General features: G+C 49.6%; 1 protein-coding gene across 1 annotated transcript in view; it reads right to left on the reverse strand.

Moving 5' to 3' along the window:
- Window positions 1-26,646, reverse strand: part of LOC134034880 (protein shisa-8) — a 55,415-nt gene that overhangs the window by 8,704 nt on the left and 20,065 nt on the right. The window contains exons 3-4 of the mRNA XM_062479564.1: window positions 26,493-26,608; window positions 3,227-3,343 (exon numbers count right to left, since the gene is read on the reverse strand). Coding sequence (XP_062335548.1) covers window positions 3,227-3,343; window positions 26,493-26,608 — 233 coding nt within the window. The remainder of the gene's footprint in view (window positions 1-3,226; window positions 3,344-26,492; window positions 26,609-26,646) is intronic.

Consider the following 26,646-nt stretch of genomic DNA (forward strand, 5'->3'; position numbering starts at 1 on the left):
ACCTTCCCTATCAAGACGAAACTGAGTGACATGACAAGATGGCAGAGAGTGGGCGGCTGAAGCCATTGGACTCATTAATAACATTTTGAATACTCCAAATGCTGCGGCGTTATTGTAGGGAGGACCCGTTCCTGAAATACGTTTTTAAAGTTATTCCTGGGGAAATTATGGAATTAAATTACATATTAACTATACTAAAATACTTGTGCACAATAATATTTGCTAAATGTAGACGTTTTTAAAGGTTTTTAATTTTACCTCGAAGCTTTTTGTGAAAATGAGGCTAGTTTCACGACAGCGACTTTGGATGTAGACTATACTTTAACATGTTAGCTGATTAGCCAGTATGAGTGAGATATGTATACAGTCACATTAACAAACCTCTTCTTTGTAAACTATTAAATACGATGGGAACACATCTCATTAACAATTCCAAAACGCACCACATGCCAAACACATTTTTTTGTCAAGCGTCTCTAAGCTCAGATTCCGAGTCGGATCCATGAAGCTATTTCGTTGCAGTGAATGGGTGCGGGCACTCATCGGGCATAGGGGCCTACACTCAAATAGGATCTTAAAAGTCCCAACTGGAAAATTTTGTGAACAGATTGACATCAAGTTCAGGTTGTGGCATTGAAGTTTAGGTTAGTAGCCAAGGGTGTAAAGACCACTCGGCTACTTAAAGACGTCAACGGTTAAAACCCCAGTGCCACGGGACGGTATTCACATAGGCATTGGCTTTAATTTAAATGATAGTTTGTTTCATCAATTGAAAAACTGATCTAGGACTTTTGACTCAAGTAGTGGGGATCGGTATAGCTTCCTAAACAACTATGGAATTCTACATTTGAGTTTTTAGTGGATTTGCTTGAATCGTTGTCAGAAATGTTGGAATCAAAGACGACAGCCATCCACAGTGGCTATTTCTAACGATGAAATGCGCCGGCTCTTCAGACCTGGATCAGGCGCATCACGGAGCGGCAGCAGCACTCTGTCAGGAGTTAGTCTTAACCGAAATACTGCGGAGTTTGATATTGGGATTGCGCCATCACTTGGCTGGCATTAAGACTAGCTCCTGACAGAGGGCTGCTGGCGCTCCTTGATGCACCTGACCCAGGTCTGAAGAGCCGGCGCATTTCATTGTCAACGTTAGCGTTAGAAACAGCCCCCGTGTATGGCTGTCGTCTTTGATACAACATTTCTGACAATGATGCCGCAGGATTTGGAGTATGCAAAATGTTATTAATGAATCCATCTTGTCATGTCACTCAGTCTCGTCTTGATAGGGAAGGTGGGCGTTAGCTACATCTACCCCAAATCCTTCTTCATGTGTAAGCCAATCAGGAACTGAGAATTCAGTACTACTTCCTTTTCAATCAAACTGCCTTCCGTTTCAATCAAACTCTCTCACATACACAAGTATTCTCTCTCATATAGACAAGTATTCTCTTTCACAAAGACAAGTATTCTCTCTCACATAGACAAGTATTCTCTCTCACATAGACAAGTATTCTCTCTTACACATCCTGTTATTCTCGTACATATACTAACATTCTGTTTCACACATACTATTTGTCTCTTACATATATTGTCATACTTTAGTAAGATGGTGCATATAAGAGGATATTTTTGTGTGTGTAAGAGAGTATGCCAGTTTAAGTGCAAGAGTATAATGGTGTATATGTGAGAGTATAATGGTGTATATGTGAGACCAAGTAGTTTATGTGCAAGAGTATAATGGTATATATGTGAGAGTATAATGGTATATATGTGAGAGTATAATGGTACATATGTGAGAGTATAATGGTATATATGTGAGAGTATAATGGTATATATGTGAGGTTATGGTGTTGTATGTGAGACCAAGTAGTTTATGTGCAAGAGTATAATGGTATGTGAGAGTATAATGGTATATATGTGAGAGTATAATGGTATATACGTGAGAGTATAATGGTATATATGTGAGAGTATAATGGTATATATGTGAGGTCATGGCGTGTATGTGAGATCAAGTATGAATTATGGCCTATACGGCCTCTCATAAGTTAGGGCTCCTTTTGGTGAGACGTTTTACAGAGACCTCATCAAACAGCAGGGATGTGACAAGAGACAAAGAGAATCTGCTGCACATGCTGATGGAACTGGTCTCTTAAGCGTTTTACTGTGTAAATCCAATGCCAACCTACTATGAATCGCTTGGCACTTCTATTGAAGGTCCCCTAGGTGCAATCAGCCTTATTTATTCAGTGAGCAGAATAATAAGATGAGCTGCACTCCATTTCCTGGCATTTGAGTTCCGACTGTTGCAGTCAGAGCTTGGGAGACTGATTGGGTTTGGCCACACGCAACGTGCTCCATGTGTGGATGTACATGTGTGGCGTTGTGTAGGTGCAGGTTTGTGTATTCGAGTGCCTGTGTATGTGTGTGTGCCTGTGTGTGTAATTGTGCAGGTTTGTGCACGTGTGTGCCTGTGTGTGTGTGTGTGTAGCCAGTGGGGTAGCTTAGGGACTGAGCCCCCTCCCTGTTGTCTCTACTCACGACAGACCTGTCCAGACACATACTGTCATTCAGCAATGAGCGCTGTCCTGCACCATTGTTCCTGCCTGTGTTTCAGCTGCTACCAGCTCTGTGTGCTTGTTTGTGTGTGTTTCAGAGACTCAGAGAGTGAGAGAGAGAGTATTTATAGTAGTGGTTGAATCAAACCCTTTTATTTTGTCATTCTTCTATTTTCAGCGGGTTGGTTGTGTTTGGAACTGGTGTGGAAGCCGTTTCTTTGTTAATTAAAGATTCCCTTTTACGTAAAGCAAAAAGTGCCTATTGTAGAGTTTAGCTCAACATTTTTTTTAAATTAAGTTTATACATGGAAGCCTGGAACCAAGTTGAATTGGTTAAAGTCACTCCTCAGAAAACATACCGACCCATCCAGGCCATAGAATGGCTAGCTTTTTGGTGGTGTAGTTGGCTGAAGGGGTGTTTCTGAAAGGTTGTGGGGGGTCAGTTGGGCGGGTGAGTCAAAGGACATGAGATGAAACTCCAGAGAGCGTGTTCCTGTGTAAGACGTACATCATGGCAGGATCAAGACAGCTCATCCTGGCTGACTCTGCAGACATAACTAATCTAACCTTCGGTGCTGCCTGTGGATGTGACTGTCCAAGCGGCGCTCCAGCGTGTGATGGTGGTTGTGGTATGTTTCCGTGTGGGTTAGTGTGTGTTTGTTTTCGCTTACCCACTGCCTTGAGGGAAGTGTACTTGTTAAAGCCCAGCCCCAGGTTGTTGTGAGGGTGGGACAGCGCCATCGCTGGGCCCAGAGGTGACAGCGCAGCATTGTTCAGGTGGCTGTGGTCTGAGAGGGGAGGAGAAGCAGGGAGAGGGGGGGGAGGGGAGGGGAGGAGGGATGGGCAAGGGGGGGGGGAGTAGGAGAGAGAAAGGGGGCGAGAGAAGAGGAGAGAAAGGGGGAGCGAGAGGAGGAGAATGGGGGGGAGGGGGAGAGGGAGCGAGGGAAGGAGGGGAAAGAGGTTAAAGAGATCAAACAAAAGCGGACAGAACTGTCATTCACTCCCAAGCAATAAAGGAAAGAGGACTCGGGGCAGATTTAGTGACCTTCAGGAGCATCGTGTGTGTGTTTGTTTTATCTGTGGTGTGTCTCTATTTTCCTTCACGTCAACAGCAGCTTACAACAAACAATACATGTTCAGAGCAACACGGTCATAGAGAAGTGCCCTTGGAGGGGTTTAACTAGTCAAACCCCCTCCCCAAACACACACACACACACACAGCCCAATCAGTTACAAGAACTCATCCTCTGGACATTAAACACTCTGTCCCAAGGCAATTTACACAGAGGTCACAGGCGTAGCGCAGCACATTCTCACGCTACTGTAGCTAGCCCTGTATCACTGCTGCCTTGCCCTGCTCTGTCTGTGTTGTACAGCACTGTGTCAAGGTCACGGTGGTCACTACCAGAGAGTCCTGGTCTGAACCCTGGTAACCCACCCCCCTCATCACTACCATCACCCCCGCCATGCCCCACCCCCCACGGGGTCAACCGGAGTGAGGGGTTAATGTGGTCTTGTCTGGGGTCGGGACAGTCACGGACATCCCTTTCACTGACATGCGACATATTGTATTCTACACACGCACACACGTATACATGCACACACAAGCGCAACACACACCATGAGCATGTCATCACAGCTCTTCATTGGGAGCAAGCTAGACCCTCTTCCTGTGTGCCCAGAGGGAGCATAGCTGGATGGATTGTTTTGATACACAAACACACACACACACACATGCATGCAGTGTGTCATCGACGTGTGGAGGAAACCCAGCCTAATGTGTTGCCGTCCCGCCCGGAGGGCAGGGTCTGGGGGTCAGAGCTCAGGGGCAGGTTGAGGGTCATGGGTGGGGTTTCATCCCACTCGCCCATGCAAAGCTCCCTGCAGATGATCAGTCAATACCGCGTGCAGCCTTCAGAAAGATGTGTTTTTCTGTTTACTCAGGGAAGGTAACCTGCAGACACACGTACACACACCTGCACACACACACACGCTGGTAGAAAACAAGAGGAGAGGAGCAGGACAAGCAGGTCAAGAGGAGCAGGACCACAAATATCAATGTCCATGTACTTGTCCTTTTTTCCAATGGCAAATGAACTTGAGATTGGAAAACTTGAAACTTGAAAGACCCAGATTTGTGTTCGCAAACAATCCCAGCAAGATGGCAGAGCGATGGGAGCCACAATAGTGAATCCACTATTCATGTACACTCAACATCAACACGTTTACACCAGCTTGTGCTTCTGAGAATCCAGTCAGAGGAACACGACACCCTCTGAGCCGAAGTGACAGACAGAGGCTCGCTCTGGGCCGCTCTGCTCAGCACTGCTCTGAACACACACACACACACACCAAGCCTGCCATCTCTGGCACTCTGCCCCAACCAATAGGCAGAGGTAATACTGGCTCCCCAGCCAATGGGAAGAGCACATGTTGACATGAAGAGAGCCACATGTGTTGGTGTGTCTGGCGATGTGCCCAAATGTAGGAAGCAGAGGAGGCTGAAAACGCTTTTTCAGGGGTGCGTCTCTGCCTACTGGAAAATTGCTGAGTCAAATTGTTCAGACATTAGTCACAGCCATCTTGTCAAAATCAAACAGATGAGAAGGAGGCTTGGTCCATGGTTACATCAGCAATTAACTTCTGTTATCCATCTACAGGAGTCTCCCCAAGCCTCAATACTTCAACACTGCCCCTACAATAGCTGCTCTCAGACTCGCTCCCCTTCAGCTCTTAGCTTTAATTGTTCCCTGTGTGACCACCACCACAACAACAACAAGAACAGCAACAAGAACAGCAACAACAAAGATGGGCATATCAACATAAAAAGTGTCTCTGGGGGGGGGCAAGGGGGGGTCAACTGCTGACATGAAAAAGTTTCCAAAGTCGTCACTTTCTGCTGCGAGAAAAGAAGGAGGGAGGAGGAGGCGAGGAGAGGAATGACTCCAGTTGACTGATTGAATTCGAAAAATGGCGCCTCACATCCCTGTGTAATTGATATGTGATCATGAGGCGTACTGAGCGCAGAGCACCGAGTGCTGAGTGCGTGCGGAAAGTTGACGGGCTTTCGTGCGACAGTTCGCTACCGCTAACGTCACTGTGACACCAGCACTCATTCGCCCGCATTGACTCTCTCTCTCGCTCATGCGCTTCCTTTTTCTCTCTGTCGTTTTACCCCGGCTCTCACGTAAGTTGCATGTTTTGGATATTTCCCACCATCTCAAGGAAGGTCCTTCCCTCTATTCACCTTTCTCTATGACTGCTCCCTCACCCTAACCCTATCTCCCAGCCCAGCCATCACCCTAACTCTACCTCCCAGCCCAGCCCTCACCCTGGGTCCATCTCCCAGCCCAGCCCTCACCCTGGGTCCATCTCCCAGCCCAGCCCTCACCCTGGCTCCATCTCCCAGCCCAGCCCTCACCCTGGGTCCATCTCCCAGCCCAGCCCTCACCCTGGCTCAATCTCCCAGCCCAGCCCTCACCCTAACTCTACCTCCCAGCCCAGCCCAGCCCAGCCCTCACCCTAACTCTACCTCCCAGCCCAGCCCTCACCCTAACTCTACCTCCCAGCCCAGCCCTCACCCTAACTCTACCTCCCAGCCCAGCCCAGCCCAGCCCTCACCCTAACTCTACCTCCCAGCCCAGCCCTCACCCTAACTCTACCTCCCAGCCCAGCCCAGCCCAGCCCTCACCCTAACTCTACCTCCCAGCCCAGCCCTCACCCTAACTCTACCTCCCAGCCCAGACCTCACCCTGGCTTTGTCAGGATGCCAAAAACTGGCTTCATAAATCCTGTTCTCGCTAAACATCAGTGGAACGAAGAAATGGAGAGGTGGAGAGTTACAGAGGTAACATCAACTAATTGCATCGATGAAAATATCTCTGGCTGGTGTCCAGTTTTACCACAGGGACAGGATAGACCATGTGGCCAGCACATGATATGGAACAGGACAGGGGGCAGGAGGCTGGAGACTAGGGGCAGTAGGCTGGGGGCTGTGGTCTGGGGGCAACTGGGTGGTAGTACTGGTCTGGAGAGAAAAATACTCTAATTCTTCTCTTCTCTCTGGCCCCTGTCAAGTGCCCCCCATTATATTTTGACTATGTTGTTGTTTTTTGTGAGTGTTTTTTATACTAGTCTCCCCTGTGTGGTACATAGCTGGCGGAACATAGACTGATGAACTGATGAAGTCTCTAAGGCTTGTGTGTTGATAAGCTTCACAGCATGCATTTGTTAGTTTGAGAGCGAAAGAGAAAGATCAAGAAAGACAGCCTGTGAGAAGAGAGAGACAAAGAATGAAAGAGAGAGACAGAGAAAGAAAGGGAACGAAAGAGAAAGAAAGAGAAAAAAAGTGAAAGAAAGAAAGAGAAAGAAAAGGAAATAGAGAAAGAGTGAGTTAGAAAGTAGAGACACGAGGAAGACACAGTATATGTGTGTGTGTGTGTCTGTGTGTGTTTGTGTGTGTGTGTCTGTGTGTCCTGAACATACATTTGGGATGGAAGCATGGAGGTAGGAAGGTAGGCAGGGAGGGAGAGAGGCAGAGAGACAGGCAGGCAGGCAGAGAGACAGGGAGACAGGGCTGAGCTGGTGTGTAGAGTGCTGCTGGGTGATGGCCTAATTCAGCAGGGCTCAACATCAAAGGCCCCCAGTTCTGCTAGGCCTTCAGCTGGGTAGCTTGTGACACAGCGGGGGTGGGGAGGGGGGGTGGGTGGGGGGGAGAGGGTGTTGGGGGGGTGGGGGGTGGGGGGCGACTGGATCTACAGCAGCACCAGTACAGCAGTGTCAGGAGTGATTATACCCAATAGTGTCCATGTACAACACTGATACTGCAGATCCGGACCCCTGAAAGAGATGAAGACAGAACAACGAGGGGGGAGCGAGAGAGACATTCACAAAGAGGAGAGAGAGAGAGAGAGAGAGAGAGAGAGAGAGAGAGAGAGAGAGAGAGAGAGAGAGAGAGAGAGAGAGAGAGAGAGAGAGAGAGAGAGAGTGAAATAGAATAGTAAAATTTGATAAAAAAAAGTGAAAGGGGGTAGAGAGGGTAGGAGAGAGAGAGAGGTGGAGTGGGGAAGGATGTTTTGGAAAGAGCTACAGCAAAGACATCTGTCACTGACAGTCTGTTCTGAAAGCACGGAGGGGGGGAGACTCCAAATGCACGCATAGTACGCATCACTTAAACGCTCTCATTCTCTCTCGCTCTCTCTTGCTCTCCCTCTCCCACCCCCCTCCATCCCTATCCGTCTCACTTTCTCTCTTTTCATCTCCTCCCTCTGCTTCTTTTTCTCCCCTACGCTGCACCTCCATATATCTCTCATCTGTCTCTTTGCTTTTTTCCACATTCTCCCTCGCTCTCTCTTTTCTCCACCCCCCCTCTGCCCTTCTCTCCACCATGTCTTTCTCTTCCATCCACCCATTTCTCTCTCTCTCCCTCCTTCTCTCCCTCTCTCTCTCTCTCTCTCTCTCTCTCTCTCTCTCTCTCTCTCTCTCTCTCTCTCTCTCTCTCTCTCTCTCTCTCTCTCTGCGTCTGTCTCCCAGCTCTGCCTCCAGTGCAGTTTGGTGCAGTAAGCTGATTAGGCCTGAGAAGCCTTCTCATGCACTCACACTGCAGATTAGAACACCTAGCCATGGACGCCAGAGCACAGAGAACATTACCCTGCCCCACCTGCCCTGCGTCACACACTTATAAACACACACACACACACCCAGACACACAGGCACACACTCACACACACACTTTGCCTCACACTCACGCACACAGGCACACACACATTGCCTGACACGGATGCCCCCAGACACACACACATTGCCTCATACTCACACACTGTATGTCACACACACCTTGCCTCAAAAACACACAAACACACACCCACAAGCACACGTGTTTCTATCATTAGACTCTGTCTCTGTACTCTGGAATGACTCATTTAAACAGCCGCAAATCCACGCAAATCCACTGTAGCTAAGGCTTGGCGGCTGAAATGAGTTCTCCCAATTAAAACATGTGAAGATGCTGCTCCTCTCAGTGCTAAGTACCCTGCCTGTGTGTCTGCATGTGTGCCTGCCTGCATGCCAACCTGTCTACTTGTCTGTTTGCCTGCCTGCTTATCTTCCTGTCTGTCTGCTGTAGCACAGTCCACAGACAAAGCACGGTACCATCACACCTTCTCCTACCCCCGACAAGGAAAGGGTCTTCCCCCTTTGTCCTTCTCCCAGAGGAGAAGCTTCAAAGCTTCTGACCCAGCATGGGGTCAGATACAGAGGCCACACGGCCCACAGTATCAGACAAAGGATTTACAAGGAAGAACTTTCTTATGTGGATTTACAAACATATTCTCAAGGACTACATGGCTCATGGACACTATTTCAATGACAGTAGTTGATGTGTTATAATGTGTGTTTTTCCCATTTACTTAGAACGTTGTTTAATTGAGGTTTGATTATAACTTCCCTTCAAGTATAGTTAAGTCAGCCAATCTTGATATCAAAATGATTGTACCATACTAACAAAACCATTTACGAATGTTTTATTGTTATATTCTGAAGTTTGAGCATTCCATGGACAGTTGAAATAACGGAACTCAAAAGGTACAGCTACTTCACACCTAGGCAGATCTCAGGACGACGCCCAGGTGGGGGGAAACTGAACAATGAAAGAGGTCACCTTCACGGGGACCCCCCCCCCCCTTGTTCTTTGGAGTATAAAACCCCCAAACGTACAATCACCCTCGCTTGTTCGTAGGAATTAAACTGAAGTGAACGCGTCATTTCTAAACTATTCCTCTCAACCTGCAAATTCACTGAGCGCCCGGAACTTTGGCCAAAGATTCCGTTGTTCTATTTTCGTTGGACGATAACGAAACCATTGACTCTACCCTTCTTCAAACCGACAAAAGTAACTACGATTTGCAATATTTCTTACCTGTGACATATTGGCATGTTGTGATTAAATTGTTGATGTTTGATTGTATTTTACAAATGAGTTAGCTTAACCCTTGCTAAGTCAGTTGCCCTTGCTCGTCCATTGTTACCACAAAGGCCTACCTGTCCCTCTCTACCCCTCTCTCTCCCTCCCCCCTTTACACACGCTCTACACAGCCATTGTGTTGCTCGCCCTCATTTGCATCCAGCCACTGTACTACTCTGACTAACCCATAACTTATCTGGTATTTGTTCATTATAATTACATTCTCCTAAATAAATCATTGTGTATAATATTCGCGTATCACTCACGTTATCTGATCTGCTCTACTTTCATAGAATTCACGACTTAAGATTAGACTGATTATTACGAAGGCTATTATTTAAATATTATTCAATAAGGTTTCCTCTATCCCTTTAACAATAAGAGGTGGTGCCCCCCCCAAGAACTACATACTTTATTATAAATTAAGTATTGCTAATCTTAAACGAGCAAACCCCGCTACACTGCATACCTACCTACCTACCTGCCTGCCTGCCTGCCTGCCTGCTTATCTCCCTGCCTGCCTGCCTGCTTATCTCCCTGCCTGCTTATCTTCCTGCCTGCTTAGCTTCCTGCCTGCTTATCTTCCTGCCTGCTTATCTGCCTGCCTGCCTGCATGCCTGCCTGCCTGCCTGCCTGCCTGCCTGCTGTCTGTCTGTCTGTCTGTCTGTCTGTCTGTCTGTCTCTTAAAGTTACGTTTGGAGGTGTTGTCCACCTTCCCTGCTTCCATTCTCTCTCTCCTTTACCCCCTCTACCCCCTCTACCCCCTCTCTCTACTCCCTCTACCCCCTCTACCCCCGCCCCCCCTCTACTCCCTCTACCCCTCTACCCCCACCTCCCCTCTACCCCCGCCCCCCCTCTACTCCCTCTACCCCTCTACCCCCGCCTCCCCTCTACCCCCGCCCCCCCTCTACTCCCTCTACCCCCTCTACCCCCTCTCTCTACCTGGGATGAGGAGCAGCAGAGGAGCAGAGCTCAGCCAGGACAAAGGCTTTGCTGTGGTCAGCCCTTCACAGCCTGGAGATTTAGAGGCAGGAGTGTATCCCTGCCTTTGTTTGACACACACACACACACAAACACACACATACACACACACAATGCTGAATTATGGTCCATTAAAGTCAATTCCCCCTCAGTGCACCATCGCTCACCAGCGAGCCAAGAGTCATCAATGTTGAGCTATGCTGAGGGAACTCTATGTACTATTGACTGTATGATGGTTGACATTTACACACTCCAGTTCATACACACACACTTTTCCCCACACAGACAGCTTAAGTTTTACACAACTATTACAAAGCCACACAAAACCAGTCAGTTACACAATAAAAGCTCTTTCCACGAAACACACACAGCTGTTTGTGTCTAAATGCTTCCCAAACCCAAATACTTGACTATGTGTGGAGTTCTGCGTAAACAAGCACCAAGCACAGTACTCTAGAAACTTTCATTACATTTGTAAAATTCTCCCTGGAATCAGCTTCTAGACTGTGTCTGTCCCTTCACAGCCATACCTCACCCTGACACTCCACTACAATCCCAACCTCAGGCTGACGCTTTTTAACTGCAAAATACATTCATTATTCAGTGGAGGTAATTGTATTGTACAATTCTCTTCAACTCTCCTCACAGACATTACCTGCTGTGAACTCAAACCTCACGTTACGCAACAGCCCATTATGTGGTGCCACCAATTAGCAAGGTTAAATCTTTAATGGGAGTTTCAGAAATAATATTTGAAGTTCTGGGATACTGACACGAGATGCTTGCTGTAAGTGGGCCTAATAGCACTTTTGTTAGCATGTTGAATGTGTTTAATTAAAGTTTTAGTCTCTCTCTCTCTGGTTGGCAATATCTTGCTGACACCTACCCTGAGAATTGACACCTTAGATAGGACAGCCTGTACCAGAGTGACTCAGTCTGCAGAGCGGGTTTGTATAACCCTGGAATGACCCTTAGAGAATACTTACACCGAGACGGAATTAGCCTTTGTAGAGTATGTTAGAGACACCCTCAGGTTGTTTGCCTCCTAAGCTCTGGTATATCTCCATCCACATCCTTAAACCACGACCACTCAAGATTTGTCCTCCACGTTTGTCTATCGATCTGAACTACAAGTGTGTTTTACATGGTCGGGTTTCCATAACATGAGCAAAGATGCAGGACATGGCTAGTGGGCCAACCACTCACTCTTTCAACCTGGAGTTCATCGGTTTATCATGACACAGATGTGGAATGTCTCACAAAGATGCCCCACAGGTTAAATCAGACATAGACAGCGATGACCAGGGGTCTATCTAAGGGGAAAACCCACAACTTTTGACTGCAAAGCTCCAGAGAGAACCATGTTCACCTACAAGGCCTTGTGCGCTCAGCACAGACGTGACTGGGGGGCCTGGATGAAACACGCTCCAATGGGCAGTAAGGACTGTTACAGAGAGAAAGCGGGAAACGAAAACATTTAAAAGAGAGATAAAAAAAAAAGAGAGGCAAGACAACTCTCTTTTTTTTTCCTCATCATTTCCTCATCCCACCATCCCATTTCCTAATCTTCCTGAAGTTGTACAAGCAAGAACCGTGGAGCAATCCATCCATTATGCATGACTTCACACAGGAAGAAAGAGCAGTGAGGATGCATATTAATTTCTCTATTAAATATTACTGGGAAGGACTTTGATGCGGGCGAGAGCGAGAAGCACCCTCAGATGAAAGAGGAGGGGTCGTCTGTTGCGGGGGGGGCTCTTATGCAACGACAAGAACGTGACAAAGATGCCGATGATGGTGATGAGGACGAGGAGGATGAGGATGAGGCCAGGGATGAGGCCAAAACCAGGTTTGTTCTGCCCGTGCACTGAGCCAGCTGATAGCCAATCAGCTGTGAGGACTGAGCTAATTAGCGGAGCTGCTCGATTGGAATCAGCTGGCTCGGCACAGGTGCGGAACCAACACACGGTTACACTTCTACTTTCCAACCTGAACTTGCCACCTCTGCACTCAACAGCCATTCCTGGTGATAATTACATGAGGAACGTCAACACAGAATGGATTCAAAGGTGTCAAAATAAATCAGACACTAATTGGTCTCAACTGTAAACCTCAGACCCAGTCAGTTCAGATGGTCTGACAGTGTTGGATGTGATGTGATGTCAGTAAAGAGCCTTCGCCTCCCAGCACCCCCCTGGCCTGCCTCACCACAGAGGTAGGGACGATTGGCTGTGATGTCATTTGATGGTTAAGCGGGGATGACAGTGATATGCCTGTGTGTGTGTGTGTGTGTGTGTGTGTGTATGCTAGGATACTGAGAGTTGAGTGTTGTTTAGTTTTTTCTCATTGCCCCCTGCTTGTTAGTTAGGGCCTCTCCTGCTACCGGCTATGATCCCTCCACAGCAGTTATGTCACTGCCCCAGACATGTATTTACTGTACGTGCACACACACACACACACACCCACACACAACATGCTGCTGATTCTCTTACTTTGCCAGGAGATGTGGTGCTGTGTATCACTTCAGTTATACATATACAATACAGTCACTGTGTGTGTGTGTGTGTGTGTATGTGTGTGTGTGTGTGTGTCTATATGTGTGTGAGCGTGTGAATGTGCTGTAGCTGTCTCTGTGTGCAAGTACTCATGCAGGGCTGTGTGACTGGTGTATGTAAAGTCTTGCGTGTTTGACAGTGAAGTTCACCTTTTTCCATCTCTGTGCATCCACGCATCAGCAGGCCCTGCACTCCAGCCCCACCCCCTGCCCCTGCCCCTACCCCAGCCCCTGCCCCACCCCCACCCCCTGCCCCACCCCCACCCCCTGCCCCTACCCCAGCCCCAGCCCCTGCCCCAGCCCCACCCCCTGCCCCTACCCCTGCCCCAGCCCCTGCCCCTACCCCTGCCCCAGCCCCTGCCCCACCCCCTGCCCCAGCCCCACCCCCTGCCCCTACCCCTACCCCTGCCCCAGCCCCTGCCCCACCCCCTGCCCCTGCCCCACCCCCTGCCCCACCCCCAGCCCCTGCCCCACCCCCTGCCCCTGCCCCACCCCCTGCCCCTGCCCCAGCCCCACCCTCTGCCCCTGCCCCACCCCCTGCCCCAGCCCCACGCTGCCTGCTTAATTTCTGCAGCCCCAAAGAAGAATGTGATTGCACAGGCAACGTGCCGAGTTCACGTCTCAGATGAGACGAGAGGCACAAGCACGCCTTCCATCATGCTATCCCCTGGTGTAGGGGTGTGTTTGTGTACAGAAAGCTCACACGATAAGATCATCTGTATTCACAGTAGTGCGAGAAGGGCTCAGTGCAGGGACATCACTACCTTTACCACCTCATCTTCTTCACCACATCCAGGACATTTAAACATGCCGTAGATCTGGCCTCCTCTTTGTTCGGTATGTTCTAAATGGCATAGGATAACAATGTCTGGAAATAGCTTTTCAGGATGATGGTGGATGTTTCCCATTGAGAAAAGGGAAGCTTTTTTCCTCGTTACACGAGGAATCAAGGGGATGGGATTTTTCCTGTCAAACACATTTCTTTCTCCCTGTCTTTTTCTCACATACAGTAGGTGTGCGTGCACAAACACACACCGACACACACATGCAGGATTGTACACATATACAATGCAGTCTCGTAGTCAGAGAGCGTGCGCAACCCACCACCATTGCTAACTGTGATTGATGAAGTTCAGACACATTAACAGACAGCCCCAGTCTTTTGACCTTCAAATCACCCTCATCTCTTTCTCTTTTTCTCTGGACTGTCTCTCTCCCTCTCTCTCTCTCTCTCTCTCTCTCTCTCTCTCTCTCTCTCTCTCTCTCTCTCTCTCTCTCTCTCTACCTCAATCCCTCTTTCTCTCTCGACTCTCCCTCCCTCTCTCTCTCGCTCTCTCTCTTTCTCTTTTCCACTCTGCCCCTCCCCATTTTGGTTCTTGACTTGGTATGATCTGGCTAGAGCCTGATTTGTATGGTGCCGTAGCGGGTCACTAAGCATGGGGAACCTAGGGAGAAGGGGGTGTTGGGGCGAGGGAGGTGTGTGTGTGTGTGTGTGTGGGGGGGGGGGCCTGTGGGGAACTGAAGAGGGGGGGGGGGGGGCTTAATGAGCTCCCACGCAGATTTGTAATTGGCTGTATGGAGAGGAGGGGGGGGGGTGAGAGAGAGAGAGAGAGAGAGAGAGAGAGAGAGAGAGAGAGAGAGAGAGAGAGAGAGAGAGAGGAATAATGATGGAGAGAGCGTGGGTACTCTGTGAGAGAAAGGTGTAATGGCATGAGATTAAATGAATTGGTTTAGGGGACGAGAGAGAGAGAGAGACAGAGAGAGAGGCATTGGATAGAGGAAAAAGAGGAGACCAGATGGCTAAGAGACATGTTTAAAAAAGGAGAGGAAGAAGAGGAAGACTGAGAGGAACGTACATATCACAGCATCCAGCTGCTCTCCTGTCACAGTGGATAAAAATCATTCTCTTTCCACGTCTCCTTCCCCCCTGTTGGAGTGCTTGCCACTCTCTCCTCTCCTCTCCCCTCCCCTCTCCCCTCCTTTTCACTCATCTCCTTTCTCCTCCACTCCTCTCCTCCCTTCTCCCCTCCTTTCCTCTTCTCTTCTTTTCTCCCCTCCACTCCTCTCTGCTCCAGTCCTCCCTTTTCCTACTTGTTCCCTTTTTCCATCCTTTGTTCCACATCTCTACCTATCTCTGTTTTTCTCTTTCCTATCCTTCCTCCCTCTCCATATACCCCCCTCTCCACCCTGTCCCTTCCCTCTCTTCCCTTGCCCTCCCCCCTCTCCTCCCTCCCTTGCCTCCCTCTCGTCCCTCCCTCGCCCTCCCCCCTCTCCTCCCTCCCTTGCCTCCCTCTCCTCCCTCCCTCGCCCTCCCCGCTCTCCTCCCTCCCATGCCTCACTCTCCTCCCTCCCTCCCCCTCCCCCCTCTCCTCCCTCCCCCTCCCCCCTCTCCTCCCCCCTCTCCTTCCTCTCCTCCCTCCCTCCCCCTCCCCCCCTCTCCCTAGGCCCTTATTTGCGGGCTCTGTCACACCTGGGCTGCTGCAGCATCCCTGCCTCCTCATCGCGACGTGCGTTTGCTCCGTCTCCAGATAATTACACTTGTTCTCCTGATCAGCGTGGCGTCACAAACGCACCCTGACTGCTGCCGGAACTGTTCGTTTAGCGCGTGTTCACCTTTTCTTACAAGTCACTTTTCGGATTCGAGGACAGCACGGAGGGGTGCTTCAGAAAATGCACCTGCTTCATTGTTCATCTGGTGATAATGTTGATGAGTCCAGACTAGATACTGACGGGGAGGTTTTGTTTTCAGTGCCACTGCGTCTGAACAGCAACCCCTGTGTGACTTCACATGCCAAGGTCAAGTTGGCTGACATTTTTGAATCTGTGATTCACCTCTTTATTGACGAAAGCAGTACAGATGGAGTATACCGCTTGAGGGTCTGTTACAAAACGCGCACACACACACACACAAACATAAACACAGTAAACATGTGTCTGAAGTCGAGAGCCATTGAATCCAATCCCAGTTCTATCACACAGATCCCTCATGTACACATACACACAATCTGACAAGGCATCTCTACCAGCCTACATTTTACAAGTCTACCACATTCAATGACATACGAAAATTGCAATGTTGTGCCTATATACTCTCATAAACACACACACACACACACACACACAGAGCTACTAGACAGACTGATACGTCACCCTTTACCATGCTTGACATTTCCCTCACTCTGTACCCATCACATGTAAGCTGTCCAGTGACATTTAATCTGCCAAGGAGGTAGTAAAGGCAAGCTGACATAGATAGAGGGGGGGGGGAGAGGAGAGGAGGAGTTGGAGAATTGAAGTTGAAGAGGTTGAAAGGTGCCAGTTTTTCCCCCCGAGACTGAAAAAGTGATATCCATTCCTCCACATTTCCCTAAACGTCCTATGAATATTCCCCCTCCCCACACACACCTCATCCTGGGCCTCCGTTCCCCCTCCATTTCACCCAGCAGTCTCGATTTTTTTTCTCCAAATTCTATTTCCCCTGCTTGTCCTCATCTTTCTCACTATATTTCTATTTTCCTCCCAATTTTGCTCCCTTAGTCCCACTTTGTTTCTCACCTCCTTTTGTCACCTCATCAGAACCCTCCCTCTCTCTCTCACACCTTTACGCCTCCCCCCCCCCGCCTGACACTTCATCTACTCATGTTGATCTCTTTCTTTGTTCTCTCACTCTCTTCCCCTCTCTCTCTCTCTCTCTCTCGCTCGGTCTCCGTCTCTTCCTCCATTACATTTTCCTTGTCTCTCTCGCCCTGTCGCTCAGACTCTCTCTCTCTCTCTCAGCCTCTGTCGCTCTCGCTTATTCTTTCTAATGCCCCATTTCCTCCCTCCCCGTCCTCCCCTCCCCTCTCCTTTGAGAGGGTGCGTGATTGAGATGCCACATTTGATGACGTGCCATGTGGTTATAGCTCCTGTCTCCCTCCTCCCTCCTAACTCTTGCCACCTCTCTCCCTCCTCCTCTCTCCCCCCTGCTCCCACCTCCTCGCGCCCTCCTCCTCTCTCCTCCCTGCTCAGACAAGCCCCTCTTTGATCCCCCATAATGCAGCCTGATCTCTGCATCAGCGTCAACTCTCTGCTCCCGCTCCTCCAGGCGCCGCGTCGCCAAGATCAATACCTCCGGCACTGGGGAGTTCTCTCTCTATCATTCTGTCTCTCTCTGTCTCCCTCCCTCCCTCTCTCACCCTCACTGTCTGTCGGTCTCTTTCTCTCTGTCTCTCCCACTCAAGCACCATCTCCGAAAACACGTGTACTGGTTCTGTTTTTGAGGACTGTGGCGTTTCCAGCCTCTCTCTCCCTCTCCCCCTCTCTCTCTCTCCAGTAGTGCAGCAGTAACAGAGGCTTGTGGGAGTACAGTATTTGTTTAATCACTGTGTCAAGCATTTACCTGGCCTCGTGTTCTCTCCTCTCCTGTTAACTCTCCTCTTCTCTGCCCTCCCCTCCTCTCCTCTTCCCTCTCCACTCCTCTACTCTTCTCTCCCCTCTCCTCCCCTCTCCTCTCTTTTCCATGCCTTTCCTCTCCTTTTCCCTCTCCTCTTCTCTCCACTCCTCTCTTTTCCCTTCCTTTCCTCTCCTCTCCTCACTGTCACCACTGGCTCTGCTGTTGGCTACTCCTGTATGTTCTGCCATGTACACCTCACACGCTCTCACTCTTAACCCTTGTGTTATCTTCGGGTCATTCTGACCCATTAGTCATTGTGACCCACCGTCGTATTGCGACAAATTTACCACATACAAAAACAAAGTGAAGCCTTTTCTTTTAACCGTTGGGCTGTCTCAGAAAGGTTAAAATATATATATATATTTTTTTTTGTATTGGGTAAAATTGGGTAAACACAACGATGGTTTGTTATGAACCTTTGGGTCATGTGACCTGAAGGCAGCACAAGGGTTAACAAGAAAACCTGAAGCATGGAGGTCGGACTAAACCTAAGTTTTAGGGTTGGGAATTTGTTTGACGTCCGTTTGAATAGCTGGTGACTGCAAATCAGTTGGGTGTCTCCCACACACGACCCAGAAATCGACCTTTACGCCAAGGCGTTCTCCGGCTGCTCCCGTAGCGTAAATATGGGATGCCATTTCAGATCTGCAGTGGGTTGGGTATCAACCCAGCGAATGCTGCATGGCCAGGCTGCTTCATTAAAGCCCCGCCTGGAGTGACCTTCACACACGCACTAGAGGTCGTCAACCAAAGATCTCCGTTTTCTCTTTTGTGAGATTCTCCTCTCATGCGGCGCTTGAGTGGTTTCATATGATTTGGCTTTATTCCAGTTGAGTAATGAGAGATTGGACGAAGGCCTGCCCAGTCCAGTCCACCCAAAGCACAACATCTGAGGGAAAACAGAAGTGAGGCACTGACTGTCTCCCCACCTTCAAGAAAAGGCTCAAGACGCACTTGTTCCGGGAGTACAACGGCACTTAGGAATGCTTGGCTGGACCTGATGTTAGTTTCCTCCAGGATCACAATGACTCGTATTGAGAGACTTGGGGCCCGATCTTGCACCCAGCGCAATTGACTTCGTCAACGATGCAAGTATCATTCCTAGTTTGTTCTCGACGCAAAGCAGACTTTTCCCTCCACAGACGCACGTCGAAATGGCCTTGCGCTCCCGTGGGCGGTTCAGCGAAAAAGGAGGCGTGTTCCGGCGCAAACGTTCCCTGGTGCTATTTTGACGTTTCCGAAAAACAATTCCGCCACTGACCAGGAAAAACGTGGTCTAAAGTCAATGGCGCATTATTCAGATGCAATTTTAAGGGCACAAACTTGGTCCGTGCACACTGCTGGCGAGGCCAGGGTCTTCTTTCTGCGAAGCTACGTTATATTGTTTTGATTTATGGCGTGTTACATTTCTTCAATGTTTATAAAAATATTTTCATGAGAAATCTCTATGTATGTGAACATGATTTGTAACAATTGTCGACATTTTCCCCCACGCCTGTTTAACCGAACCGCTAATTTGGGTGGGTTTCTTCTCCCATCTCCATCAGAATCAGAATTCGGTTTATTCGCCATGTAGCCTATGTTACACAAACACGGATTTTACTGTGGCAGGAAGGTGCAAACAATAAACATATACAGGTCTTAAATTAAGTTAAAAAGTACAATAGTTAAACTAATTCCAAGAACTAAACAATTTAAAAAATAAAATATAGGGTAGGCTATATAAAAATAAGAATAAGAATTTGAATGAGCAGCATGAGCGGGCAATTTAGTGCAATGAGAAAACTGCTCTGCCTTTCCCATACAATGTCACTTATCTATCTGTTACGGCCCTGACAAGAACATCGGTCTCCTTGGCTGTGAACCGCTCCTGGCGTGCGCCTGGCAAATCCGCCGTTATAATAGCAATCCGCCATGGAACAAGCGCTGCTCTTACAGGGAATGTGAGATGACGCTCTGATTGGTTTATTGCACGTTACGCCCAAACCACACCAATTAGTAATGTAGCTACTTCAGACCTACCCATTTTAGATTTGCGCCAGGCGCAAAGTCATTTATCTTGCCGGCAAAATAGCAACCGAGCCGGAGTCCCGCCCACAAAGTTACTTGTGCTTTGCGTTTTGATACTTGCGTTTCAGATAGTCAAAATAGAGGGGTTGTTGCTCTTGTTGGTTAGTTGTAACGGTTTCAAATTCTTGTACTCGCTGTGAAATATTTTTACTGTTGATTGTTTTTTCTACAGGTACACTCTTGCACTCTTGTAGGGAGTTTCATGTTGTTTAATTGTAACTTGTTTAACTGCATGCTCTTATGGTTCTTCCCTTTGGCACTAATTTGGTTTTCCACAATGTGTGCTTCATGTTTTGGCTGCTCACAATGTTTGGGGCTATCTCGTTGTTAAGATCAGTGACCTATGCTCTTTTGTAAAGCCCTCTCTTGGAAGTCGCTTTGGATAAAAGCGTCTGCTAAATGCATAAATGTAAATGTAGGTACAGCACGTCCTTTCTGTGGTACTGCTTTTGCCCAGCTCTGGGCATTTAACAAGTGGGGGTATTTAACAAGTGTTTAACTCCATTTGCGCACAGTACTTGACCCAGGTCTTAGGCTGGGACAGTAAGCCCTGAGGCTCAGAGGGAGGCTATGGACTCGTCCCGGCTCCTGTCAGCTCATCAATGAGAGGGTTAGGTCTCATTATGACGGAATAAGAGAGCCAGAATGGGGCCCGAGCCGCTCTCGGTCGCCCACAAGCCCTTGTATCAGCATCCGGACAGCCAGGGCTAATCCCACTCATTTAATGTATAGCCACGCCTAGCTGTGCTATCTGCCGCGGCGCAGACACACGCTGCATCGACCAAATCCCCCATCACCCCTCCCTCCCCTTCCTCCAACCGTCCCCATCGCCGCCACCCCCCCCCCACACACACACACACACACCACTACACCCTCGCTCAGCTTTTTTTAAGGTCATGCTATAGAACTGTGCCGATCCGTTGAGCTGGACAGAGTGGTTAGTGTGGGGGGGAGTGAAGGAGGGATGGAGGGGAGGGGAGATGGAGGGCAGGAGGAGAGGAGGGAGGGAGGGGAGAGTGGTGGGGGGAAGGGAAGAGGCAGAGGGAGGGACAAGAGGGGGAGGAGTAGGATGAGGAGCGGAATCGGAAGAGTAGCAAGGAGGGAGGGAGGGAGGGAGGGAGGGAGGGAGGGAGGGAGGGAGGGAGGGAGGGAGGGAGGGAGGGAGGGAGGGAGGGAGGGGGGTGGAGAGTGGCGAGGCTGCCGAAACGTCGTTTGTCTTGATTGTACGGCTCCTGTCTGCATCCTCCTCCCCACGCCATGACAGATCCACACCAGTGGCTCCAGCCAGGGAGAGCTCGTCCTTCAGATGACTGATAGAAAGAACCCCGACGTGGGATCAATTCCATCTAAACCCCGCCCCCTTCCCTCCTACGAACGGTGCATTGAGGCACTTCTGCTGTATTTCTGTCAGTCCACGTCCCCAACTGGGGAGTAGAGTAGCAGGGCAGCGAACCCCAGACTCATTCTTATCCCCAGCTCCAGCCCCATTCTAGTCCCAAACCCCAGCCCCAGCCCCAACCCAAACCCCAGCCCCAGCCCCAACCCAAACCCCAGCCCCAACCCCAACCCAAACCCCAGCCCCAGCCCCATCCTAATCCCCTCCTCAGCCTCTGAAAGGCCAGGCAGACACCAGCCCCCAGAACAGCTCTGGGGTCTGGCCCGGTTTAATTTTACTGGTGCTCCACAGCCCTGTGAATGGGCCAGACGTGATAATAATAATCCTGTAATTCTCTGTCTCTGTCTGCAGCACCATTCCACCCTCTCGTGACTTCCCAGACTCTGACTGTAACTGGGGTAGGAGGGGGGGGGCTGTATGGGGGGTAGCTGTTTAGAGATAGCCGTGGGGGGGGGGGCTGAGGGGGAGAGACTGGGGGATAGGGGAAGGAAGAAGGAGAGAGGGCGGAGGACAGGAGTGATGAAGGGGGACCCTGGAGGGGAGAAGTGTTCCTTCTGTCGCATTCTGAAGATGGCTGGGAGGGTTGGAAAGGAGGCAGAAGAGGAAGAAGAAGAAGAAGAAGAACAAAGAGATGAGAGGAGATCTATGAGTGCAGCTGGCGGGGGAGATGAGGGGGAGGCGGGAGGGGGGGGGAGGCGAGGGGGGGAGGCGAGGATGGTCTGTGTACATCCAGCTGTAGGGGTCGTTGGAAAGGCGTTTGCGACGGAGCGCTGGGATCAAACATTTCTGGCTCCTTCAGCCGCACGCACACGCAGACACATCTCAACACAGCGACAAGAAGAACAACATCCTATAAACAGAGAGGGATGGAGGCCAAGGTAGACGTCACTCAGACAGACACTGATGCGGCCTGACATATTCCCATGCTGGTGGATCTGATGGAGAAGCTCCGAGTAGACTTACGTGCCTGCAAACACACAACGTGTGACTGAACACTGACATCCACATATATAGGGGAGTCAGGTGGCTGAGCGGTTAGGGAAGCGGGCTAGTAATCTGAAGATTGCCAGTTCGATTCCCGGCCGTGCAAAAATGACGTTGTGTCCTTGGGCAAGGCACTTCACCCTACTTGCCTCGGGGGAATGTCCCTGTACTTACTGTAAGTCGCTCTGGATAAGAGCGTCTGCTAAATGACTAAATGTAAATGTAAAATGTAAATATATAACATGTGTTGCTAACACCAAGACGGGGCACCCAGATTGCAGAAGACACACACTGTACATGAGTGTCTATGTGCATAATGTAGAGGCGGTGTGACTGTTATTCCCACTGCCTAGCCCTACAGCCCCCCCTCGTTCTCACACATACTGTGGTTCCTCTCTCTCTCACTCTCTCTCTCTCTCTCTCTCTCTCTCTCTCTCTCTCTCTCTTACTCAATCTCATTCTCTCTTTCTCTCTCTTTAATTCCCTCCTCTCTCTCTCTCTCTCTCTAGAGGAGCACAGTATGATAGTCTCTCTCTCTCCCTCTCTCGTGCTCTAGAGGAGCACAGTATGATAGTCTCTCTCTCTCCCTCTCTCTCTAGAGGAGCACAGTATGATAGTGTCTCTCTCTCTCAGTATGTATGTAATTGGCACTGGCCCCATGTGGAGGTTCACCACAGAGAAAATGCAAGGAAATGAAAATAGCACAGCTGTGTGCCATGTGCACACACACACACACACTCTCTCACTCACACACACTCTCTCTCTCTCTCTCTCTCTCTCTCTCTCTCTCTCTCTCTCACACACACACACACACACACACACAACAAAACTCCTCCTCTTCTACGTCTTTTTCACTTAACACCCTCTCCTCTGGTTCCCATAACTCTCATTTCCTTGTTTTGATTCCAGTGTCACTCCGATGCTATCTCTCTCCCCCTGGCAGACGGCTGGGCTGAAACATGCAAATTACACACGCTCCACAAATGCAAATCCCAGCCTATCTACAAAGAAAGCAGAAACAGTGCCAATGGAGAATACTGCACACACGCACACACACACATAAAAGGGGAACACACATGCACACATATACACACACAAACAAACACATACAGACGTGCACACACACACACACACACTTGGTTTATCCAGCCAGGAAAACATTTGGCAGATGAGATTTGCTCTGAAACTGCAGGTCGTCGATGTTGCCTCAAGGACACCTGAGCAGTCTCTGCTTGGAATCATGTTATGGTTTTAAACTTAGACTATGTGTTGACAGGAATCATAACAAGGATTGTATAGACAGAATGGATGTAAAGAAAAGACTGTAACAGTTTGATGCTGTCCATGGTGCTGATCTTTTAAGGTTAAAGTTTCTAACTTATAATGAGGTCTATCTACGCAGTCTACTGCTCTGGTGTACCATTCACTCTGCAGTCTACTGCTCTGGTCTACCACTCACTCTGCAGTCTGCTGCTCTGGTCTACCACTCACTCTGCAGTCTACTGCTCTGGTCTACCACTCACACTGCAGTCTGCTGCTCTGGTGTACCACTCACTCTGCTGCTCTGGTGTACCATTCTCTCTGCAGTCTACTGCTCTGGTCTACCACTCACTCTGCAGTCTACTGCTCTGGTCTACCACTCACTCTGCAGTCTGCTGCTCTGGTCTACCACTCACTCTGCTGCTCTGGTGTACCATTCACTCTGCAGTCTACTGCTCTGGTCTACCACTCACTTTGCTGCTCTGGTGTACCATTCACTCTGCATTCGGCTGCCTTGGTCTACTCTAGAAGCTGTCCATGGTCCTGAACACTGCTAGCAGGCAGTTTAGGAACATCAGACAACTGCTGAGAGTAGGATTAGTCCTTGTTCTCTCTCTCTTTCATGTTCCATCTGTTCATCTCTTTGTTGTCAGTCCATCTGTCAGTCTGTTCCCATCATCTGATCCTTGTTACTCATTTAATTTGCTTCCTTTTTCTCATTTGGCACGACCTGCTTTCTTCTCTATTCTTTCTCTCTCCTCTAATCTTCCACTCTTTCTTTCGCACTCGCTTCTCACTTTAGGTCGGCAATTTCTCACCCTTTCTACTGTCTATCTTTGTCTTCTTTGCTAACTCTCCCTGTCTTCCTCCCCTGTTTCCTCTCTCTCCCTCTCTCTGTGTGTATGAGGGGAACACGCACAGTTCTGTTCTATGTGAGCTGAGTGGTCCTCCTCAGGGCAGGCAGCGCTCCACACCAGAGGAGGACTGTCCAGCTGGCCCTCTCCCTGCCAGCAGCATGCTCACACACACACGCATCCACTCACACACTCACACATGCACTCACATACACTCCCACACACACGCACACACACATACACTCACCCACATCCACTCACCCACATCCACTCACACACACATACACACACACACACATACATACACACACATGCATACACACCGACACATGCGCACATACACCCCCATCCACACATCCACATGCCTACTCTCACACACACACACACACACACACACACACACACACACACACACACACACACACTGCCAGGTCCCCTCCCCTAACCCCCTGGTCACACTGTGCTCTACAGCCCCTTCTCGAGCAACAGTCTTATCCGTATCATGTTAGTTAAATCACAGACATTACAAGGGACACAGTATAGACTTGAATAGCAATGTGTGAGTGTGTGTGTATATCTCGATGTGTATGTGTGTGAGTGCGTGTGTGTGAGACTATAGGGAACCCTACTAAGCCCTCTCTTTAAAGGTTCATTTCACACAATGTCACAGCATGATTGTTCTCTCTCTCTCCCTCCCCTCCTCTTTCCCTCTCTTTCTCTTTGCCGTACTCTCTCTCTCGCCCCAACTCTCGATCTCTCACGTTTTTTTTTAGAACCTTATCTATCATTCTACCCCCTCCCGCCTCTCCCTCACTTTGCTATTTGTCATTTAGTCTTCTATTGCCCTCCCTCATCGCTCCCTCCTCTGGGCCCTCATCCTTCCACTCCTCGTTCTCTCTCTCTCTTAAACATGCCAGCATCGCTCTCTGCAGATAGGCCCAATGAAGATGTACGGTGTTTCCTCCATCATCTGCTCCAATTCCCTCTGCTGCTTTGGTGCTCCTCCTCTCGTCCTCTCTTCTTTCCCCTCCTCTCTCCTCGCCTGTCCCCTTCTCCTCTTTCCTCTGCGCACCTTGCCTCTCTGTTCCGTTCCCCTCCTCTCCCCAGTCTAATCCTCTTCCCCACACAGGCACCTCTCCTCCCCAGTGTGGTCTGTGGTTTTTAATAAATACCCAAGAGGGGCAGTTCAGGTTCTGTCTCCGGACCTGTGGAGGAACCCGGAAGGGGAGGTGGAGGAGGGGAGGGGGGGGGGGTGTATGTGTTGGGGGGAGTGAGTGTGTATGTGTTGGGGGGGGGACAGACGGGCCTCAGCAGCCTCCATGTCCCGCTGTGTCAGCCTCTCCTGAGGTAATGATCACTTAATTAAACTCTAATAAGAGACCCAACGCTTCCCTCTAACACAGGATGGGGAGAGGGAGGGAGGGAGTGCAACATGGAGGAGAGGGAAGGGATTAGGGGGGGGGGGTTCTTTGGCAAGAGAAAAGAGAGGCAGAGTGAAGGAATCGAAGGATGCTAACAGGCACGGAAAGAGGTGAACGTAGGGACAACATCACTTGTGGGACGAGGCACGGTGAAGATGAAAGGAAGTGTGTGTGGGGGTCTTTGTTTCACGTGCGTGTGTGCTCCTGTTTGTGCGAAGGGGGACGAGGGTGTCAGAGGGCTTTCATATGCAGACAGATGGAGAGAGAGCTTTCCTGTCAGCAGGTCCTGTACTGGAACATGGATAATTACACCTTAATTAAATATGACCGGCCTGTCCCTGTCCCTCCACTCAGCCTTGGAGCAGACCGCTACAACCCTACACCCAACACAATAACAAGGGAATGTGTGTGTGTGCCTGGGTGTATGTGCCCTGGTGCATGTCTGTGTGTGTGTGTCTGGGTGTGTATGCCCTGGTGTATGGCTGTGTGTGTGTGTGTGTGTGTGTGTATGTGTCAACGATGCCTTGTTCTTGTAATTATACCCTGTCCAGGAGGGCCCTATCCTAATTTCAGAGTGCCCTATACAGAGGGTGGAGTGCCCTATTTAGCATATTGAGTGCTAAAAGGCCACTGATGAGAGTGCTAGCACAGTCGTACTAGGGCAGCATAGTATAGTTATCTATTGGATTCTAAGAATCCTCAGGAAACCAGGGTTGAGTGCTGTTGAAAATGTTGAATATTGCAATTGGGTTTGACCATGTTGGGTCGTCACCATTAATATTATATAACAGCTAACATCCAACCAGTGCAAATCCAGTTTATATTGGAGCAGCTGGACGCCAGAAGACATTGAAAATATGTAGTTTAGTGTTTGGGTGACCCGGGACACAATACCAGGTGTGAGCCCCAGGTGTGAGCCCCCAGGTGTGACCCCCAGGTGTGAGCCCCAGGTGTGAGCCCCAGGTGTGACCCCCAGGTGTGAGCCCCAGGTGTGAGCCCCAGTGGTGACCCCTCGAAGACTCACCATTGTTGCTGCGCAGGCAGCGTCCTGAGATGCCATTGCTCCCGATGGGGTGGTGACCCCCGGTCCCGTCCACCCCCCCTGCCTCGCCCGGTTGCTTCAACAGCTCCGTCAGGGTCCTGGAGGGAGGGGAGAGATAGGGAGAGAGTGAGCCTTC

Source organism: Osmerus eperlanus, chromosome 2 (genome assembly GCF_963692335.1).
Source record: "Osmerus eperlanus chromosome 2, fOsmEpe2.1, whole genome shotgun sequence".
NCBI classification, from domain to species: domain Eukaryota; kingdom Metazoa; phylum Chordata; class Actinopteri; order Osmeriformes; family Osmeridae; genus Osmerus; species Osmerus eperlanus.